Source organism: Leptodactylus fuscus, chromosome 5 (genome assembly GCF_031893055.1).
Source record: "Leptodactylus fuscus isolate aLepFus1 chromosome 5, aLepFus1.hap2, whole genome shotgun sequence".
NCBI classification, from domain to species: Eukaryota; Metazoa; Chordata; class Amphibia; order Anura; family Leptodactylidae; genus Leptodactylus; species Leptodactylus fuscus.
The window spans coordinates 8,706,984-8,728,265 of record NC_134269.1 but is presented as its reverse complement, the minus strand read 5'-3'; the positions used below and the strand labels follow the sequence as shown (position 1 = coordinate 8,728,265).

General features: G+C 42.4%; 1 protein-coding gene and 1 pseudogene across 1 annotated transcript; both read right to left on the bottom strand.

Annotated features, from left to right (window-relative positions):
* Positions 1–21,282, bottom strand: part of LOC142204380 (NACHT, LRR and PYD domains-containing protein 12-like) — a 997,553-nt pseudogene that overhangs the window by 643,399 nt on the left and 332,872 nt on the right.
* Positions 1,363–15,929, bottom strand: LOC142202325 (dnaJ homolog subfamily C member 3-like). The gene is made up of 13 exons (XM_075272391.1): positions 15,857–15,929; positions 14,104–14,224; positions 13,827–13,937; positions 12,383–12,507; positions 12,198–12,272; positions 11,604–11,747; positions 11,344–11,525; positions 9,641–9,760; positions 9,456–9,561; positions 9,252–9,372; positions 8,934–9,066; positions 8,701–8,849; positions 1,363–1,875 (listed from the first exon to the last, which is right to left on the bottom strand). Exons 2-13 carry the CDS (start codon positions 14,201–14,203, stop codon positions 1,736–1,738), a joined length of 1,506 nt encoding a protein of 501 aa, XP_075128492.1. The 5' UTR covers positions 14,204–14,224; positions 15,857–15,929; the 3' UTR covers positions 1,363–1,735.

Sequence of the window (21,282 nt, the reverse complement as noted above, 5' to 3'; positions counted from 1 at the left end):
GACAGCTAGAGCAAAAATTCCAACTGCACCAAGATCAGTGGAATGGGACCTATTGAAGGGGGCAAAGAGTTGGGAGTTAGTGGGAGTGGTTAAATGTCCTCTTTAACCCCTTCCTGTTCTGCACTGAAAGTATAGTCATCGCTCATCTCCTTAATAGCACAACGTTGTAATGTTGTGGGAACAGGAGCCAACAGGGTGCAAATGAAAGTACAACTCGTCACACAAAAAAAATAAGCCCCCACATAGCTATGTCCACAGGAAAATGGAAGAGTTGCAGATTTTGCTACGGTCCAATTTGTGCGAATTTCATCTCCAGTAGGGACAATTTCCGATTTGGGGGTTTGTCTTGCTGTCACTTGCACCAAAGGCGGGGACATTGATTGTCCTGAGCTGGTCATTCCTGTAAATTGGTGCTCACACGTAGCAATTTGAGTCAGAATTCACCTTTTGAAATTTGCCAACCATTCATTCCGATGGAGTAAAATGGAGAAATTCAATTAAACGGGAGGCAGAAAATACACAATCTCCGTCGGCGAGGAATTTGTCAAAATCTACCCTCAGAATTCTCAAATTCAGCGCCAAAATTCTTGTTTTAAAATCGGCTTCAAATTCTCGACGATTAAATTTTCTGCTGGTCATATTCGGACGCTGACACTAGAGATGAGCGAGTAGTATTCTATCGAATACCTCGCTGCCATAGGAATGCATGTAAGCGGCCGAACACCAAGGATATTAAATATTCACTGCACTTAACCCCTTGGTGTTCGGCCGCTTACACGCATTCCTATGGCAGCGAGGTTATCGATCGAATACTACTCGCTCATCTCTAGATGATACCAGTCGTCGGGTTATCGGGCCCCGGTGAAGTTTACATTCCCCTCCTCCTTCGGCCATTGCGGCTACTCAGTAAAATTTTTGTAACTTTTTTGCCAATTCTAAGTGGCCATGAGGAGGACGGATGCCATATTGTGGAGAGACTCGCCCACGCCTGGTACGGATTTACCTCTCCTCCATGGTTTAAGCCAGGCACAGGTCTCTCGGGACATCCTATAGAATGGAGATAACTAGGATCACTGAGTGAGTGGGATCTGGACACCGATGACATCACAAGACCGCACGTGTCACGCAACGTTCTATGCTCAGCTGACTGACACACCATAAAACAGACACCACCAGGGGGAGCCAATGAATATACTTTTTTTAAATGCTCGTCCACTCTTTTATAAATAAAGCTTGATCATTGTACAATGCAATTTTTGGCTTTGACATCCTGAAGATAATGTATAGAAGCCCCTGAAATACTCTGTTCTGCTGTAACGAATGGTCAGGAAACAATCTACAGTGAAAATAACCAGTGAAAAGTTCCAATTAAAATTATAGATATTTTATTATACATCTGAGCCCCTCCCCCCGCCGGCAGCGCTATAATCCATGGCTCCGCCTCCCATAGGACATGAGCGGCTCTCGATGACTGCGACAGTCAATCCTGCTTTAAGAGTCCATGAACAGCTGCGCTGCAGAATGGTCAAGGGGCTAAACCACCATGATAAATAGGAGCCGAGATCTGACCAAGTCACCGCATGGCCCGTGACCGCGGTCAGATATGGGGGGGGGGGGGACACCGCCCCTCTCCCACTGCTGTAAACTGTCTATATGAAGAATGAGGTCCTTACACAACGGCCGCACGTGGAGTGTTCTTCAGTGTCCCGTCAGACCCTGCCCGGGCCCAGGAGGATCAGTTAAAGTTAAACTTAAAGTGAAAGTTTCCTGAGCTGAAAGGGTTAAACTCAAAAGGCCACTGCTGGTGGTGTCCGGAGCCCTGCTGGTTCTCGGGATCTAGTGGATCTTCTCCAGCGTCCACCTTCTGCCGCATCTCTGGAAAATGTAAGATGGGTACACAAGGTTATATTCTTATCTATAGAGGGCAGTATTATAGTAGTTATATTCTTATCTATAGAGGGCAGTATTATAGTAGTTATATTCTTGTACATAGGAGCAGTATTATAGTAGTTATATTCTTGTACATAGGAGTAGTATTATAGTAGTTATATTCTTGTACATAGGGGCAGTATTATAGTAGTTATATTCTTGTACATAGGAGGTAGTATTATAGTAGTTATATTCTTGTACATAGGAGTAGTATTATAGTAGTTATATTCTTGTACATAGGAGTAGTATTATAGTAGATATATTCTTGTACATAGGAGGTAGTATTATAGTAGTTATATTCTTGTACATAGGAGCAGTATTATAGTAGATATATTCTTGTACATAGGAGGTAGTACTATAGTAGTTATATTCTTGTACATAGGAGCAGTATTATAGTAGTTATATTCCTGTACATAGGAGGTAGTATTATAGTAGTTCTATTCTTGTACATAGGAGGTAGTATTATAGTAGTTATATTCTTGTACATAGGAGGTAGTATTATAGTAGTTATATTCTTGTACATAGGAGTAGTATTATAGTAGTTATATTCTTGTACATAGGAGTAGTATTATAGTAGTTATATTCTTGTACATAGGAGTAGTATTATAGTAGTTATATTCTTGTACATAGGGGCAGTATTATAGTAGTTATATTCTTGTACATAGGAGGTAGTATTATAGTAGTTATATTCTTGTACATAGGAGTAGTATTATAGTAGTTATATTCTTGTACATAGGAGTAGTATTATAGTAGATATATTCTTGTACATAGGAGGTAGTATTATAGTAGTTATATTCTTGTACATAGGAGCAGTATTATAGTAGATATATTCTTGTACATAGGAGGTAGTACTATAGTAGTTATATTCTTGTACATAGGAGCAGTATTATAGTAGTTATATTCCTGTACATAGGAGGTAGTATTATAGTAGTTATATTCCTGTACATAGGAGGTAGTATTATAGTAGTTCTATTCTTGTACATAGGAGGTAGTATTATAGTAGTTATATTCTTGTACATAGGAGTAGTATTATAGTAGTTATATTCTTGTACATAGTAGTATTATAGTAGTTATATTCTTGTACATAGGAGTAGTATTATAGTAGTTATATTCTTGTACATAGTAGTATTATAGTAGTTATATTCTTGTACATAGGAGTAGTATTATAGTAGTTATATTCTTGTACATAGGAGCAGTATTATAGTAGTTATATTCTTGTACATAGGAGCAGTATTATAGTAGTTATATTCTTGTACATAGGAGTAGTATTATAGTAGTTATATTCTTGTACATAGGAGCAGTATTATAGTAGTTATATTCTTGTACATAGGAGCAGTATTATAGTAGTTATATTCTTGTACATAGGAGCAGTATTATAGTAGTTATATTCTTGTACATAGGAGCAGTATTATAGTAGTTATATTCTTGTACATAGGGGGCAGTATTATAGTAGTTATATTCTTGTACATAGGGGGCAGTATTATAGTAGATATATTCTTGTACATAGGAGCAGTATTATAGTAGTTATATTCTTGTACATAGGAGGTAGTATTATAGTAGTTATATTCTTGTACATAGGAGTAGTATTATAGTAGTTATATTCTTGTACATAGGAGTAGTATTATAGTAGTTATATTCTTGTACATAGGGGCAGTATTATAGTAGTTATATTCTTGTACATAGGAGGTAGTATTATAGTAGTTATATTCTTGTACATAGGAGTAGTATTATAGTAGTTATATTCTTGTACATAGGAGTAGTATTATAGTAGTTATATTCTTGTACATAGGAGTAGTATTATAGTAGTTATATTCTTGTACATAGGAGTAGTATTATAGTAGATATATTCTTGTACATAGGAGGTAGTACTATAGTAGTTATATTCTTGTACATAGGAGCAGTATTATAGTAGTTATATTCTTGTACATAGGAGGTAGTATTATAGTAGTTATATTCTTGTACATAGGAGTAGTATTATAGTAGTTATATTCTTGTACATAGGAGTAGTATTATAGTAGTTATATTCTTGTACATAGGGGCAGTATTATAGTAGTTATATTCTTGTACATAGGAGGTAGTATTATAGTAGTTATATTCTTGTACATAGGGGCAGTATTATAGTAGTTATATTCTTGTACATAGGAGGTAGTATTATAGTAGTTATATTCTTGTACATAGGAGTAGTATTATAGTAGTTATATTCTTGTACATAGGAGTAGTATTATAGTAGATATATTCTTGTACATAGGAGGTAGTATTATAGTAGTTATATTCTTGTACATAGGAGCAGTATTATAGTAGATATATTCTTGTACATAGGAGGTAGTACTATAGTAGTTATATTCTTGTACATAGGAGCAGTATTATAGTAGTTATATTCCTGTACATAGGAGGTAGTATTATAGTAGTTCTATTCTTGTACATAGGAGGTAGTATTATAGTAGTTATATTCTTGTACATAGGAGGTAGTATTATAGTAGTTATATTCTTGTACATAGGAGTAGTATTATAGTAGTTATATTCTTGTACATAGGAGTAGTATTATAGTAGTTATATTCTTGTACATAGGAGTAGTATTATAGTAGTTATATTCTTGTACATAGGGGCAGTATTATAGTAGTTATATTCTTGTACATAGGAGGTAGTATTATAGTAGTTATATTCTTGTACATAGGAGTAGTATTATAGTAGTTATATTCTTGTACATAGGAGTAGTATTATAGTAGATATATTCTTGTACATAGGAGGTAGTATTATAGTAGTTATATTCTTGTACATAGGAGCAGTATTATAGTAGATATATTCTTGTACATAGGAGGTAGTACTATAGTAGTTATATTCTTGTACATAGGAGCAGTATTATAGTAGTTATATTCCTGTACATAGGAGGTAGTATTATAGTAGTTATATTCCTGTACATAGGAGGTAGTATTATAGTAGTTCTATTCTTGTACATAGGAGGTAGTATTATAGTAGTTATATTCTTGTACATAGGAGTAGTATTATAGTAGTTATATTCTTGTACATAGTAGTATTATAGTAGTTATATTCTTGTACATAGGAGTAGTATTATAGTAGTTATATTCTTGTACATAGTAGTATTATAGTAGTTATATTCTTGTACATAGGAGTAGTATTATAGTAGTTATATTCTTGTACATAGGAGCAGTATTATAGTAGTTATATTCTTGTACATAGGAGCAGTATTATAGTAGTTATATTCTTGTACATAGGAGTAGTATTATAGTAGTTATATTCTTGTACATAGGAGCAGTATTATAGTAGTTATATTCTTGTACATAGGAGCAGTATTATAGTAGTTATATTCTTGTACATAGGAGCAGTATTATAGTAGTTATATTCTTGTACATAGGAGCAGTATTATAGTAGTTATATTCTTGTACATAGGGGGCAGTATTATAGTAGTTATATTCTTGTACATAGGGGGCAGTATTATAGTAGATATATTCTTGTACATAGGAGCAGTATTATAGTAGTTATATTCTTGTACATAGGAGGTAGTATTATAGTAGTTATATTCTTGTACATAGGAGTAGTATTATAGTAGTTATATTCTTGTACATAGGAGTAGTATTATAGTAGTTATATTCTTGTACATAGGGGCAGTATTATAGTAGTTATATTCTTGTACATAGGAGGTAGTATTATAGTAGTTATATTCTTGTACATAGGAGTAGTATTATAGTAGTTATATTCTTGTACATAGGAGTAGTATTATAGTAGTTATATTCTTGTACATAGGAGTAGTATTATAGTAGTTATATTCTTGTACATAGGAGTAGTATTATAGTAGATATATTCTTGTACATAGGAGGTAGTACTATAGTAGTTATATTCTTGTACATAGGAGCAGTATTATAGTAGTTATATTCTTGTACATAGGAGGTAGTATTATAGTAGTTATATTCTTGTACATAGGAGTAGTATTATAGTAGTTATATTCTTGTACATAGGAGTAGTATTATAGTAGTTATATTCTTGTACATAGGGGCAGTATTATAGTAGTTATATTCTTGTACATAGGAGGTAGTATTATAGTAGTTATATTCTTGTACATAGGGGCAGTATTATAGTAGTTATATTCTTGTACATAGGAGGTAGTATTATAGTAGTTATATTCTTGTACATAGGAGTAGTATTATAGTAGTTATATTCTTGTACATAGGAGTAGTATTATAGTAGTTATATTCTTGTACATAGGAGTAGTATTATAGTAGTTATATTCTTGTACATAGGAGTAGTATTATAGTAGATATATTCTTGTACATAGGAGGTAGTACTATAGTAGTTATATTCTTGTACATAGGAGCAGTATTATAGTAGTTATATTCTTGTACATAGGAGGTAGTATTATAGTAGTTATATTCTTGTACATAGGAGTAGTATTATAGTAGTTATATTCTTGTACATAGGAGTAGTATTATAGTAGTTATATTCTTGTACATAGGGGCAGTATTATAGTAGTTATATTCTTGTACATAGGAGGTAGTATTATAGTAGTTATATTCTTGTACATAGGAGTAGTATTATAGTAGTTATATTCTTGTACATAGGAGTAGTATTATAGTAGTTATATTCTTGTACATAGGAGTAGTATTATAGTAGTTATATTCTTGTACATAGGAGTAGTATTATAGTAGATATATTCTTGTACATAGGAGGTAGTACTATAGTAGTTATATTCTTGTACATAGGAGCAGTATTATAGTAGTTATATTCTTGTACATAGGAGTAGTATTATAGTAGTTATATTCTTGTACATAGGAGTAGTATTATAGTAGTTATATTCTTGTACATAGTAGTATTATAGTAGTTATATTCTTGTACATAGGAGGTAGTATTATAGTAGTTATATTCTTGTACATAGGAATAGTATTATAGTAGTTATATTCTTGTACATAGGAGTAGTATTATAGTAGTTATATTCTTGTACATAGGAGGTAGTATTATAGTAGTTATATTCTTGTACATAGGAGTAGTATTATAGTAGTTATATTCTTGTACATAGGAGTAGTATTATAGTAGTTATATTCTTGTACATAGGAGTAGTATTATAGTAGTTATATTCTTGTACATAGGAGTAGTATTATAGTAGTTATATTCTTGTACATAGTAGTATTATAGTAGTTATATTCTTGTACATAGGAGTAGTATTATAGTAGTTATATTCTTGTACATAGGAGCAGTATTATAGTAGTTATATTCTTGTACATAGGAGCAGTATTATAGTAGTTATATTCTTGTACATAGGAGGCAGTATTATAGTAGTTATATTCTTGTACATTGGAGGTAATATTATAGTAGTTATATTCTTGTACATAGGAGTAGTATTATAGTAGTTATATTCTTGTACATAGGAGCAGTATTATAGTAGTTATATTCTTGTACATAGGAGGCAGTATTATAGTAGTTATATTCTTGTACATAGGAGCAGTATTATAGTAGTTATATTCTTGTACATAGGAGCAGTATTATAGTAGTTATATTCCTGTACATAGGAGGTAGTATTATAGTAGTTATATTCTTGTACATAGGAGTAGTATTATAGTAGTTATATTCTTATCTATAGGAGGCAGTATTATAGTAGTTATATTCTTGTACATAGGAGTAGTATTATAGTAGTTATATTCTTGTACATAGGAGCAGTATTATAGTAGTTAGATTCTTGTACATAGGAGCAGTATTATAGTAGTTAGATTCTTGTACATAGTAGTATTATAGTAGTTATATTCTTGTACATAGGAGGTAGTATTATAGTAGTTATATTCTTGTACATAGGAGTAGTATTATAGTAGTTATATTCTTGTACATAGGAGTAGTATTATAGTAGTTATATTCTTGTACATAGGAGCAGTATTATAGTAGTTATATTCTTGTACATAGGAGTAGTATTATAGTAGTTATATTCTTGTACATAGGAGCAGTATTATAGTAGTTATATTCTTGTACATAGGAGCAGTATTATAGTAGTTAGATTCTTGTACATAGTAGTATTATAGTAGTTATATTCTTGTACATAGGTGGCAGTATTATAGTAGTTATATTCCTGTACATAGGAGCAGTATTATAGTAGTTATATTCTTGTACATAGGAGCAGTATTATAGTAGTTATATTCTTGTACATAGGAGCAGTATTATAGTAGTTAGATTCTTGTACATAGTAGTATTATAGTAGTTATATTCTTGTACATAGGAGCAGTATTATAGTAGTTATATTCCAGTACATAGGAGGTAGTATTATAGTAGTTATATTCTTGTACATAGGAGGCAGTATTATAGTAGTTATATTCTTGTACATTGGAGGTAATATTATAGTAGTTATATTCTTGTACATAGGAGTAGTATTATAGTAGTTATATTCTTGTACATAGGAGTAGTATTATAGTAGTTATATTCTTATCTATAGGAGGCAGTATTATAGTAGTTATATTCTTGTACATAGGAGTAGTATTATAGTAGTTATATTCTTGTACATAGGAGTAGTATTATAGTAGTTATATTCTTGTACATAGGAGTAGTATTATAGTAGTTATATTCTTGTACATAGGAGGTAGTATTATAGTCATTATATTCTTGTACATAGGAGTAGTATTATAGTAGTTATATTCTTGTACATAGGAGCAGTATTATAGTAGTTATATTCTTGTACATAGGAGTAGTATTATAGTAGTTGTATTCTTGTATATAGGAGTAGTATTATAGTAGTTATATTCCTGTATATAGGGGGCAGTACTATAAACATAAATGTACCTGGGTCTGTTAACACTTCTTTGGCTGCTGCAATATCAATGAATTTCTTCTCTGCCTCTCTCTTGTCCTCCTCAGACTGGAAGTTGTCCGGATGCCATTGCTGTGCCAGCTTCCTGTACGCTTTGATCACTTCCTGTTTGTTGGCGTTCCTGTAATGCAGCAGCCATATTGTCACACATTTCCCTGTACAGGACACTGTCATTATGTCACTAGGACGCTTCAGGCACATTTACCTCTTGACACCTAAGATCTTGTAATAGTCTCTCTTCCGGGACTGTTTCAGCAGCTTCTGCGCTCTCTCCAGACCCTGGTTTATCTCCTCGTTGTCTCCGTCCAGCTCCTTCGCCTGCTGAAAATCTTCAACCGCTGCAGAAATGGAAGAAGATGATTAATAAGGAGAAAGATGGAGGAGAAGGAGGAGTATGGGAGAGACACTGATGAGAAGGGGAGGCAGTATACAGCACCATGGGGAAGGGGGAGGAGGAGTGAAGGCAATGTCCAGAAGTAGGGGGGTGCAGAGGCCGTCCTCCTCGCCCGCCCCCCACACCCACCTTTCTCGTAGTCCTCGTTCAGGATGTAGACCTCGGCCCTGTCCTTCAGTACGTGAGGATTGTGTGGGTCTCTCTGCAGAGCTTCTGTACACATCTTAATGGCCGCCTCTGTGTGCTGACTCTGGAGGACAAGAGAGGGTTAACACCACTGAGGGGCGAGGTATTCGGGTGTCTGCGGGGTGTGAGCAGTCTCCGAGGACGCACCTTGGACAGACAGTGACAGATCCGCTCCTTTGCCCGTTTCCTGTAGATTTCCACGTCGGGCTCGGTCTTTATCACAGCCTCAAACTTCTCGACGGCGGCCTCATATCTGCAGGAGAAGACCCCCGTTATATTATAGCCCCTCCTCCAGACGGGTCACCCCGGGCACCCACCAGGACCTCACTCACCTGTGGTCTCGCACCATCTCCTCGGCAGACTCCAGCTGCCGGCACAGCTTCTTCACCAGCTTATAATGGGAATGACACTCCTTATCGTCCTGATCCAACTTCAGACATTCCCGCACCTGACTGTAGGGGGCAGAGCACAGCGTCAGCGGAGCGACCAAACACAACATCTGTATGACCACCGGGGGCGACACTATGTCAGGGGGCCACCGGTGCTGTGATGATGTAATGCTTCACTACAGCGTATGCAAAACATAATGCGGCATGTGACATCATAAAGGGGCGTGTAACCTACACATGGATGTGACATCACATAAAGTGGCGTGTAACACATAAATGTGACATCACACACAGGAGCATCACACATGACATCACAAAGCAGCATATAGTCGTACATTTTTTTTTTAAATGCTGATGTCATGTGACTCTGTATGATGATGTCACAAGCTCCTCAGTGTGATGTCATGCATTCTTGTGTATAATACTGTCCTGTTCCTTTGTGCACGATGTCACCTGCTTCTTTATATGATGACATCACACATCTACTGGTCTGGTGATGTCATATTTCTGTATAGGATTATGTCACATGTCTTGTGCCTCTCTGTATGATGAGGTCACATGCTTGTGTGTGTCATGTAAAGAGGTTTGGTAAACACATGACATCATATTGTGAGGCAGGTGACATCGTTATGCACACGGACATGTGACATCATCATACAGAAAGACGCAGCCAACACTATCTTCACACTATAAATGAGCAAGACGTGACCTAATCATACATGGGTCTGATGAGGTCATCAGACCCACGGACATGTGATACCAGATGACATCATCAGACCCACGGACATGTGATACCAGATGACATCAGACCCACGGACATGTGATACCAGATAACATCATCAGACCCACGGACATGTGATACCAGATGACATCATCAGACCCATAGACATGTGATACCAGATGACATCATCAGACCCACGGACATGTGATACCAGATGACATCATCAGACCCATAGACATGTGATACCAGATGACATCATCAGACCCACGGACATGTGATACCAGATGACATCATCAGACCCACGGACATGTGATACCAGATGACATCATCAGACCCACGGACATGTGATACCAGATGACATCATCAGACCCACGGACATGTGATACCAGATGACATCATCAGACCCACGGACATGTGATACCAGATGACATCATCAGACCCACGGACATGTGATACCAGATGACATCATCAGACCCACGGACATGTGATACCAGATGACATCATCAGACCCACGGACATGTGATACCAGATGACATCATCAGACCCACGGACATGTGATACCAGATGACATCATCAGACCCACGGACATGTGATAACAGATGACGACATCAGACCCATGGACATGTGATACCAGATGACATCATCAGACCTATGGACATGTGATACCAGATGACATCATCAGACCCATGGACATGTGATAACAGATGACATCATCAGACCCATGGACATGTGATACCAGATGACATCATCAGACCCACGGACATGTGATACCAGATGACATCAGACCCACGGACATGTGATACCAGATGACATCAGACCCACGGACATGTGATACCAGATGACATCATCAGACCTATGGACATGTGATAACAGATGATGACATCAGACCCATAGACATGCGGTACCAGATGACATCACGCCCCACCTCAGGCTCTCCTCGTGCTCCCCCATGATGTAGTAGAGCTTGCTGAGCTTCAGGAAGGCGGCGCGGTTGTCGTTGCGCAGTTTGGTGGTGGGCTTCAGGTCCTGGATGGCCTTGGTCAGGTCTCCATTCTGCAGGTGGCACTCAGAGCGCAGCTCCCGCATACTGGGGTCCCAGGGGGAGTACTGCAAGACAGGGGAACGTTACCAGGAGTGACTATGGAGGAGCCCGAGCCATGGACGTCTGGAGATACCATACATTACCTCCACCACCTTCTCCAGCCAGCTGACCGCCCCCACGTAGTCCTCCCGCTGATAGGCCCCCCAGGCCTCCTCCCGGTGCACCTCCACATCATGGGCCCGCTCCAGCTGACTCTTGGCTTCCTCATTGGCCGGGCTGTTCATCAGCTGTCAGGAGAGGACAAGAGGGCATTAGGACCCAGAGGGAACATCAGGTCTGATTCTCCAGTCACTGCCAAAGCTGCATTCACAAGTGCAGGACCTGATACTAGCCCAGTGGTATATCAAGTAATACATAGCAATAGCACATACAAGAAAATAAAGGACTGCAGCTCTGGATGTGAATAGAGTACAACTGTGATTGGAGCTCTGGCAGCAACTAGAGAATATCACATATTGTAAGACAACTGTTACTGCAGCTTTAGCAGTGACAGGAGAATAAGTCAACACGTAACATTACAATTGTCATTCCAGCTTCGGGAGCGACTGGAGTAGAAGACATCCCCAATCATGCAGCTCTCAGGCCGCAGGACTTTGCTGCATTGCATTGTGAGATATGTAGCAAGTACACAAAAAAAACACTCAGCGAGAATCCTGACCACAGGGGGGCGCACTCACCACCATCCTGAAATCCTCTTTGGCCTCGTCCGTGTTCCCCTGTTTCAGGAGGATATTCCCTCGCTGGAGTCTGGCCTGCAGGAGAAGGACACCATTTAGCCTGATCACTGTATCTGCAGCTCCCCCACAGGCAGGGAGGAGTACTGCAGCCCCCAATCATTCCCATACAAGACCATGACACTCACTGCCAGGAAGTCCGGCTTCAGCTCGATGGCCTTACTGAGATCCGGCAACGCCGACCTGAACTTCCCCATGGCCAGGTAGACGGTCGCTCGCTTGTAATAGGTCAGGTAATTTTTGGGGTCTCCATCTTCAATAGAAAGATATGGTCACGTGGGGCCCCTGAGGATGACGGGCCCCAGATCCTCTCTAACCTTCTGACACAACCACAGAGCCATATAGATAATATCACCATACAGTGAGCCTCAGCTATATCACATACTGCAGTCACATCCAGAGCTGCAAATACTATTCTACATCACATACTCCAGTCACATCCAGAGCTGCAGTCACTATTCTGCTATTTCACATCATATACTCCAGTCACATCCAGAGCTGCAGTCACTATTCTGCTATTTCACATCATATACTCCAGTCACATCCAGAGCTGCATTCACTATTCTGTTTTTCATCACATACTCCAGTCACATCCAGAGCTGCATTCATTATTCTGTTGTTTTACATGGCATACTCCAGTCACATCCAGAGCTGCAGTCACTATTCTACCGTTTTACATCACATACTCCAGTCACATCCAGAGCTGCATTCACTATTCTGCTATTTCACATCATATACTCCAGTCACATCCAGAGCTGCATTCATTATTCTGTTGTTTTACATGGCATACTCCAGTCACATCCAGAGCTGCATTCACTATTCTGCTGTTTTCCTGTTAAACCTCCGGGTGGCAGGATCTCCCTGATGGATCAGTATCTCAGCTGCAGTGCATTGTGGGAGATGTAACAATTGCAACCATGGTGCAAAATGCAGCTTTAGAGGTGAGTGGAGCATACAATATGATATCACAGCAGAATTGTCAATGGGGCTCTGGATGTGACTTGTGTATAAAATATAAAGTAACAAAAAATTGGTGACTGCAGCTCATGATGTAACTAGAGTTTAATACACAACATAACAGCAGAATTATAAATGCAGCTCTGGAAGCGAAACAGTGAAAAATAAAAGAAAAATTGAACAACTGTGAGCACAGCTCTGGAGGTGAGCGGGGGTATAAAACATGACAACAGCAGAACAGTAAATGCAGATCACGGTGTGACTAGAGTTTAATCCATAAAGCAGAAGCATGAATGCAGCTCTGGATGCAGCTTGTGATGTGACTGGAGTATAAAACAGGATATAATGAGAGAATTGGCACTAAGCATGATATAATGGTGGATTGTGCATGCAGCTTGTGATGTGACTGTAGTATAAGACATGATGAGAAGATTGTGAGTGCAGCTCTTGATGTGACTAGAGTATAAGGTATGGTGTGCCCCTATGAGGAGTGTCAGCCTCAGGTAACAGTGAGCTCTGCTGTGCCGCCATACACATGACTATGCTGCCCTCTAGTGTGCACTCACTGGACCGTCACCCCAGGGTGTGGTGTCCTGTATACAGCCGTATACTCACCCACTGCCGAGTGATAATGGGACAGCGCCTCGGCCAGTTGTCCCGCTGCCAGAAGCTTCCGGCCCATCTCCAGGTGACTCTCCACCTCCGCCTGGCCGGCAGCCATGGTCACTGTGCGGGGCAGAGACACGGGTCAGGGGATGCAAGTGGTAACATGGCCACCTATAGGTCCCTATGACAACTCTTCCTGTCAGCATTGATGGGACTCTGTGTCCTTATGGAGTCCAGAGCAGGAAGAGTTGTCATAGGGGCGCTCTGTCACTATACGTGTACTCACCGTCCAGCTGCAGGTCCAGGATGACACAGAGGAGGGAGAGGGAGGACAAGACCCCGCTGAGGCCGCGCCGTGCTCTCTCCATGTCTGCTGCAGGGGGCATCCGAGTCCAGGCCTGCTGCACCTGGGGGGAAAGAGAGGACACCTACTGTCAGCACCGTGTACTGCAGGGCGAAGCGTCTGACCGCAGCTCTGGAGGGGACTAGTGTATAACACCAACTACATGATTGTATCCACAATGTACAAACAGAGACTGAGGTCCTTGTGTATAACATAGCTGACCCTCCAGAAACACCCGCAGCTCTGGAGGGGACTAGAGCACAGAACTACATGTAAATAAGCCACCCAACAGAGCCCACACTGTACCTGCAGCTCTAGAGGTGACTAGAGAACAGGACTACATAACATACCAAACCATTTAGAAGCATCCCCTCCATCCGACAAAGCCCACACTGTACCCGCAGCTCTAGAGGTGACTAGAGCACAGAACTACATGTAAATAAGCCACCCAACAGAGCCACACTGTACCTGCAGCTCTAGAGGTGACTAGAGCACAGGACTACATAACATACCAAACCATTTAGAAGCATCCCCTCCATCCGACAAAGCCCACACTGTACCCGCAGCTCTAGAGGTGACTAGAGCACAAGACTACATAACATACCAAACCATTTAGAAGCATCCCCTCCATCCGACAAAGCCCACACTGTACCCGCAGCTCTGGAGGTGACTAGAGTACAGGACTACATGTAAATAACAAGCCCTCTATAAACATCCTCACCACGCAACACAGCCCACCATGTACCCGCAGCTCTGGAGGGGACTAGAGTATAACACCAAGTACAAGATACAGTGAGAGCCTGACGTATATAACATACCCAATTATTCAGAAACATCCCCTTCAGCCCACACCGTACCGGCAGCTCTGGAAGTGACTAGAGCACAGGACTACATGTAAACAACAAGGCCTTTATAACCATCCCCTCAATCCAACACAGCCCACACTGTACCCGCAGCTCTGGAGGGGACTAGAGTATAACACAAAGTACAAGATACAGTCAGAGCCCTGGGTCCTCATATATAACATACCCAACTATTCAGAAACATCCCCTCCAGCCCACACTGTACCTGCAGCTCTGGATGTGACTAGAGTACAGGACTACATAACATAACAAGCACTCTATAAGCATCCGCTCCATCTAACGCAACCTACACTGTCACCGCAGCTCTGGAGGGGACTAGAGTACAGGACTACATACCACACCCACTATAAGCAACCTCACCACCCAACAGATCCCGCAGCTCTGGAGGTGACTACAGTATATGAGCTAATACAACCACAAGATATAGTCAGAGCCCCAGGTCCTTGTGTATAACATCGCCCACACTGTACCCGCAGCTCTGGAGGGGACTAGAGTACAGGACTACCTAACACACCAAGCTCTCTATAAACATCCAATGCAGCTCTGGATGTGACTAGAGTATAAGACCTAATAGAACAGTAAGTCAGACTCTTAACATACCAAGCGCTCAATAAACATCTCTTCCACCAAAGACAACCCTGCAGCTCTGGATGTGACTAGAGTAGAAGACAGACCAAAACTATAAGACGAAGTGACAGCCTCAGCTCCTTACACGTCCCCTGCAGTACCCGCTGCAGCTCTGGCTGTGATTAGAGTATAGACCCGATCAGGTCGTACATAAGATGCCCAACCCTCCACACACAGCCCGAGCCCACCCGGCGCCCGCACCCTACCTGCAGCTCAGCTCTGTCACCCCACAGTACCGCACATCCCCTGCTCACTCAGGAACACCAGCACTTCCGCTTCCGGATGTCATGCCACCGCATCTGACAACCAGTCCAGGAGCCACATCCGGGTTTATATCGCCGACCAATCACGGACAAGCTGGCGCCAGCGTGGGTTACGCTGATTGGCTAATCGGCATGACGTCATGACCACACCTTCCTCCAGTTTTTCCACTTTCACTTCTCGGGTATCCTAGAAACGCCTCAGCTATTTGTACAGTCGCTGATCTCTGCCCGCTGATTGGATGACAGGCATTCAGGACCACGCCTTCTTGCGTTCTTATTGGCCGCTGGTAATTACGTCACCCAGAGCCTTTGCCACCTGCTGATTTTTCATTGGTCCTGGCATTTTATGTAAAATTTCAGTGTATTTCCCCGCCCATTATTCCCTAATTGGCTGCTCAGTCAAACTTTAGTTTGGATTGGTCACTTATCAATAAGCCACGCCCTCTACCAGAGCCGGGTCTATGAATGTCTCTGAGCGTAACGTCATAGACTGACTGCATCAGCAGGGAGACACAGCGCCACCCAGAGGGCAGTCAGGGTACTACAGCCGTGTAATGTTATACAAGGAGATATCCTAGACGTGTCTTATGTCATGACGTCATTCTATAGGGTGTGCAGGTGTACAGGGAGACTTGTCACGCCAATTTTGTGATAATTTTGATGGAGATTGGGTTCTTGTACAAAAATTAGTGACTTTTCTCACTTTTGCGCCACTTCTGTAAGGAAACATAGTGAGAGGTAAGGCCCGGGGCGGCCTAGTGATAGCGGTCTCATGTGACCCCTGAAACCTCCGCAGCAGGCCCGCTGGACGGTGCACATGATGTATGGGGGGCAGTGGCGTAACTAGGAATGGCGTGGCCCCATGGCGAACTTCTGACATGGGCCCTCCCCCCCACCCCCAATGCCAAGACCTCGACTGACCCCCTCCTCCACATTCCTACGCGCTCTATTATGTCCCATAGTGGCCCCTGCACACAGTATTATGTCCCATAGTGGCCCCTGCACATAGTATTATGTCCCATAGTGGCCCCTGCACACAGTATTATGTCCCATAGTGGCCCCTGCACACAGTATTATGTCTCATAGTGGCCCCTGCACACAGTATTATGTCCCATAGTGGCCCCTGCACACAGTATTATGTCCCATAGTGGCCCCTGCACACAGTATTATGTCCCATAGTGGCCCCTGCACATAGTATTATGTCCCATAGTGGCCCCTGCACACAGTATTATGTCCCATAGTGGCCCCTGCACACAGTATTATGTCCCATAGTGGCCCCTGCACATAGTATTATGTCCCATAGTGGCCCCTGCACACAGTATTATGTCCCATAGTGGCCCCTGCACACAGTATTATGTCCCATAGTGGCCCCTGCACACAGTATTATGTCTCATAGTGGCCCCTGCACACAGTATTATCCCCCATAGTGTCCCCTGCACACAGTATTATGTCCCATAGTGGCCCCTGCACACAGTATTATGTCCCATAGTGGCCTCTGCACACAGTATTATCCCCCATAGTGGCCCCTGCACACAGTATTATCCCCCATAGTGGCCCCTGCACACAGTATTATGTCCCATAGTGGTCCCTGCACACAGTATTATCCCCCATAGTGGCCTCTGCACACAGTATTATGTCCCATAGTGTCCCCTGCACACAGTATTATGTCCCATAGTGGCCCCTGCACACAGTATTATGTCCCATAGCGGCCCCTGCACACAGTATTATGTCCCATAGTGGCCCCTGTACACAGTATTATACCCCATAGTGGCCCCTGCACACAGTATTATGTCCCATAGTGGCCCCTGCACACAGTATTATGTCCCATAGCGGCCCCTGCACACAGTATTATGCCCCATAGTGGCCCCTGTACACAGTATTATACCCCATAGTGGCCCCTGCACACAGTATTATCCCCCATAGTGGCCCCTGCACACAGTATTATGTCCCATAGTGGCCCCTGCACACAGTATTATCCCCCATAGTGGCCTCTGCACACAGTATTATGTCCCATAGTGTCCCCTGCACACAGTATTATGTCCCATAGTGTCCCCTGCACACAGTATTATGTCCCATAGTGGCCCCTGCACACAGTATTATGTCCCATAGTGGCCCCTGCACACAGTATTATCCCCCATAGCAGCTCCTGCACACAGTATTATGTCCCATAGTGGCCCCTGCACACAGTATTATGTCCCATAGTGACCCCTGCACACAGTATTATGTCCCATAGTGGCCCCTGCACACAGTATTATCCCCCATAGCAGCTCCTGCACACAGTATTATCCCCCATAGTGGCCCCTGCACACAGTATTATGTCCCATAGTGGCCCCTGCACACAGTATTATGTCCCATAGTGGCCCCTGCACACAGTATTATGTCCCATAGTGGCCCCTGCACACAGTATTATGTCCCATAGTGGCCCCTGCACACAGTATTATGTCCCATAGTGGCCCCTGCACACAGTATTATGCCCCATAGTGGCCCCTGCACACAGTATTATGTCCCATAGTGGCCCCTGCACACAGTATTATGTCCCATAGTGGCCTCTGCACACAGTATTATCCCCCATAGTGGCCCCTGCACACAGTATTATGTCCCATAGTGGCCCCTGCACACAGTATTATGTCCATTAGTGTACCCTGCACACAGTATTATCCCCCATAGTGGCCCCTGCACACAGTATTATGTCCCCATAGTGTCCCCTGCACACAGTATTATCCCCCATAGTGGCCCCTGCACACAGTATTATCCCCCATAGTGGCCCCTGCACACAGTATTATACCCCATAGTGGCCCCTGCACACAGTATTATGTCCCATAGTGGCCCCTGCACACAGTATTATCCCCCATAGTGGCCCCTGCACACAGTATTATGTCCCATAGTGGCCCCTGCACACAGTATTATGTCCCATAGTGGCCCCTGCACACAGTATTATGTCCCATAGTGGCCCCTGCACACAGTATTATGTCCCATAGTGGTCCCTGTACACAGTATTATGTCCCATAGTGGCCCCTGCACACAGTATTATCCCCCATAGTGGCCCCTGCACACAGTACTATGTCCCATAGTGGCCCCTGCACACAGTATTATCCCCCATAGTGTCTCCTGCACACAGTATTATCCCCCATAGTGGCCTCTGCACACAGTATTATGTCCCATAGTGGCCCCTGCACACAGTATTATGTCCCATAGTGGCCCCTGCACACAGTATTATACCCCATAGTGGCCCCTGCATACAGTATTATCCCCCATAGTGGTCCCTGCACACAGTATTATCCCCCATAGTGGTCCCTGCACGCAGTGTTATGTCCCATAGTGGCCCCTGCACACATTATTATGCCCCATAGTGGCCCCTGCACACAGTATAATGTCCCGTAGTGGCCCCTGCACACAGTATTATGTCCCATAGTGTCTCCTGCACACAGTATTATCCCCCATAGTGGCCCTATACCCCATAGTGGCCCCTGCACACAGTATTATCCCCCATAGTGGCCCCTGCACACAGTATTATGTCCCATAGTGGCCTCTGCACACAGTGTTATGTCCCATAGTGGCCCCTGCACACAGTATTATGTCCCATAGTGGCCCCTGCACACAGTATTATGTCCCATAGTGGCCCCTGCACACAATATTATTTCCCATAGTGACCCCTGCACACAGTATTATCCCCCATAGTGGCCCTGTACACAGTATTATGTCCCATAGTCACCCCTGCACACAGTATTATGTCCCATAGTGGCCCCTGCACACAGTATTATGTCCCATAGTGGCCCCTGCTCACAGTATTATGTCCCATAGTGGCCCCTGCACACAGTATTATCCCCCATAGTGGCCCCTGCACACAGTATTATCCCCATAGTGACCCCTGCACACAGTATTATACCCCATAGTGACCCCTGCACACAGTATTATGCCCCACTGTGGACACCCATAAACAATTATTATACTCTGGGGTCTTTTCACACCCCAGAGTATAATAATCAGAGACCCAGAGGAAGAAAAACATAAAAAAACCTACTGTTTCTTACCTGTCCCCCGGCTTCTACGCTGTCGGCCTCTGCTGTCATCCTTCTTCAATGACGTCGGACGTCACATGACCTGGGACGCAGGCCGGGTTCATGTGACGGCAGAGACGTCAGATAACTAAGCCTGAGGCCTGCCGGGATCGTGGAGAGGTAAGTAACAGTAATTTTTTATGTTTCTTACCTCTCCCGGGCCTCCGATCATTATACTCGGGGGTCTGCAAAGACCTCCGAGTATAATGATAGTGTTGGTGGGGTCCGCGGTGTCACTTCCGATCCCGGCCCCGGCATCCGCCTCTTGACAGCACCCTCTGGACTAGCCCCATTCATTTGGGCCTACTCCGGAAGCTGCGACAGGCGCATTTTGGTCCTATTCTGACGCGACTTCTCGCATCAGAATCAGGACCAAAATACGCGTTCCCGTGCCCCGTGTGAACGAGGCCTAACACAGAAGAGAAGAGATAAGCGACATCACAGCCGTCTCATATGTACAAAATATTTTATTACAAATTACATCAAATTAGACAAAAATTTAGACAATTCTATCATAGATTTATTACAAAGGAAAAAAAAAGTCTGAGCCCATCAAGGACATAAAATTACTGGCATAAAGTTAGTTCTGTGAAAAATATAGTATCGTAACAAAGGCTACAGCCCAGACATGCCTATAAATGATAACGCTCAGCTCCCTGAAATATAATCCCCCCCAAAAAAAATTAATTCATGTGTAGTGTCTACTGTATATCCTTCTGGGAGTGTTGGCTTCTGGTTCTTCACATCTGACTTTTTAGGGAATAATAATATTTGATTTCATACTTGTAATACAACTGATTAACCACTGGGGGCAGACTCTAAGGCAGCAGCACCTTTAGTTGTAATCTCGGGGACTCATCCTAGAAATGCTTTCATAGTCAGTAACTTGTAAACAAAAAATTGTCCAAAAGATATTTCCGAAAGAGCAACTCGAGAATATGTATAAGTGTGACAGTTCCTTTAAGTACGTATTTCCTGGCCATTGTCTGTCACCAGAATCCACCATCTACACTCGGCCTGGCAGAGAGATAGGTTACCTTCTAGCACTGTTTTTGTAAATCTACCTCTTAGGAGCAATGATAACACCCTTGTTGCTCCAAATATCTCATTTGCATATTGACCATAAAAGGTGATATCTCGGCAAACACCTTTAATTCAGATGACCCTGTTCTACCAATTTGTGGGGCCGGGTTGATATGCTGGTGGCAGACTCTCTTTAAGGAAACACGATATTTACTTGTCCTTTTTCTAGAAGTGGAGTCCTCAAGATCAAACCCTTAGGCCTCGTTCACACGGGGCACGAGACTGCGT

What these genes read in the sequence shown, in the direction of transcription:
- LOC142202325 (XM_075272391.1), bottom strand. Translation starts at nt 14,203, where the DNA reads ATGCCCCCTGCAGCAGACATGGAGAGAGCACGGCGCGGCCTCAGCGGG. An exon ending in GAACGAGGACTACGAGAAAG is followed by an intron (nt 9,067 to 9,251) that starts GTGGGTGTGGGG and finishes CCATTTCTGCAG; the next exon opens with CGGTTGAAGATTTTCAGCAG. An exon ending in AAGATCTTAGGTGTCAAGAG is followed by an intron (nt 8,850 to 8,933) that starts GTAAATGTGCCT and finishes GCTGCATTACAG; the next exon opens with GAACGCCAACAAACAGGAAG.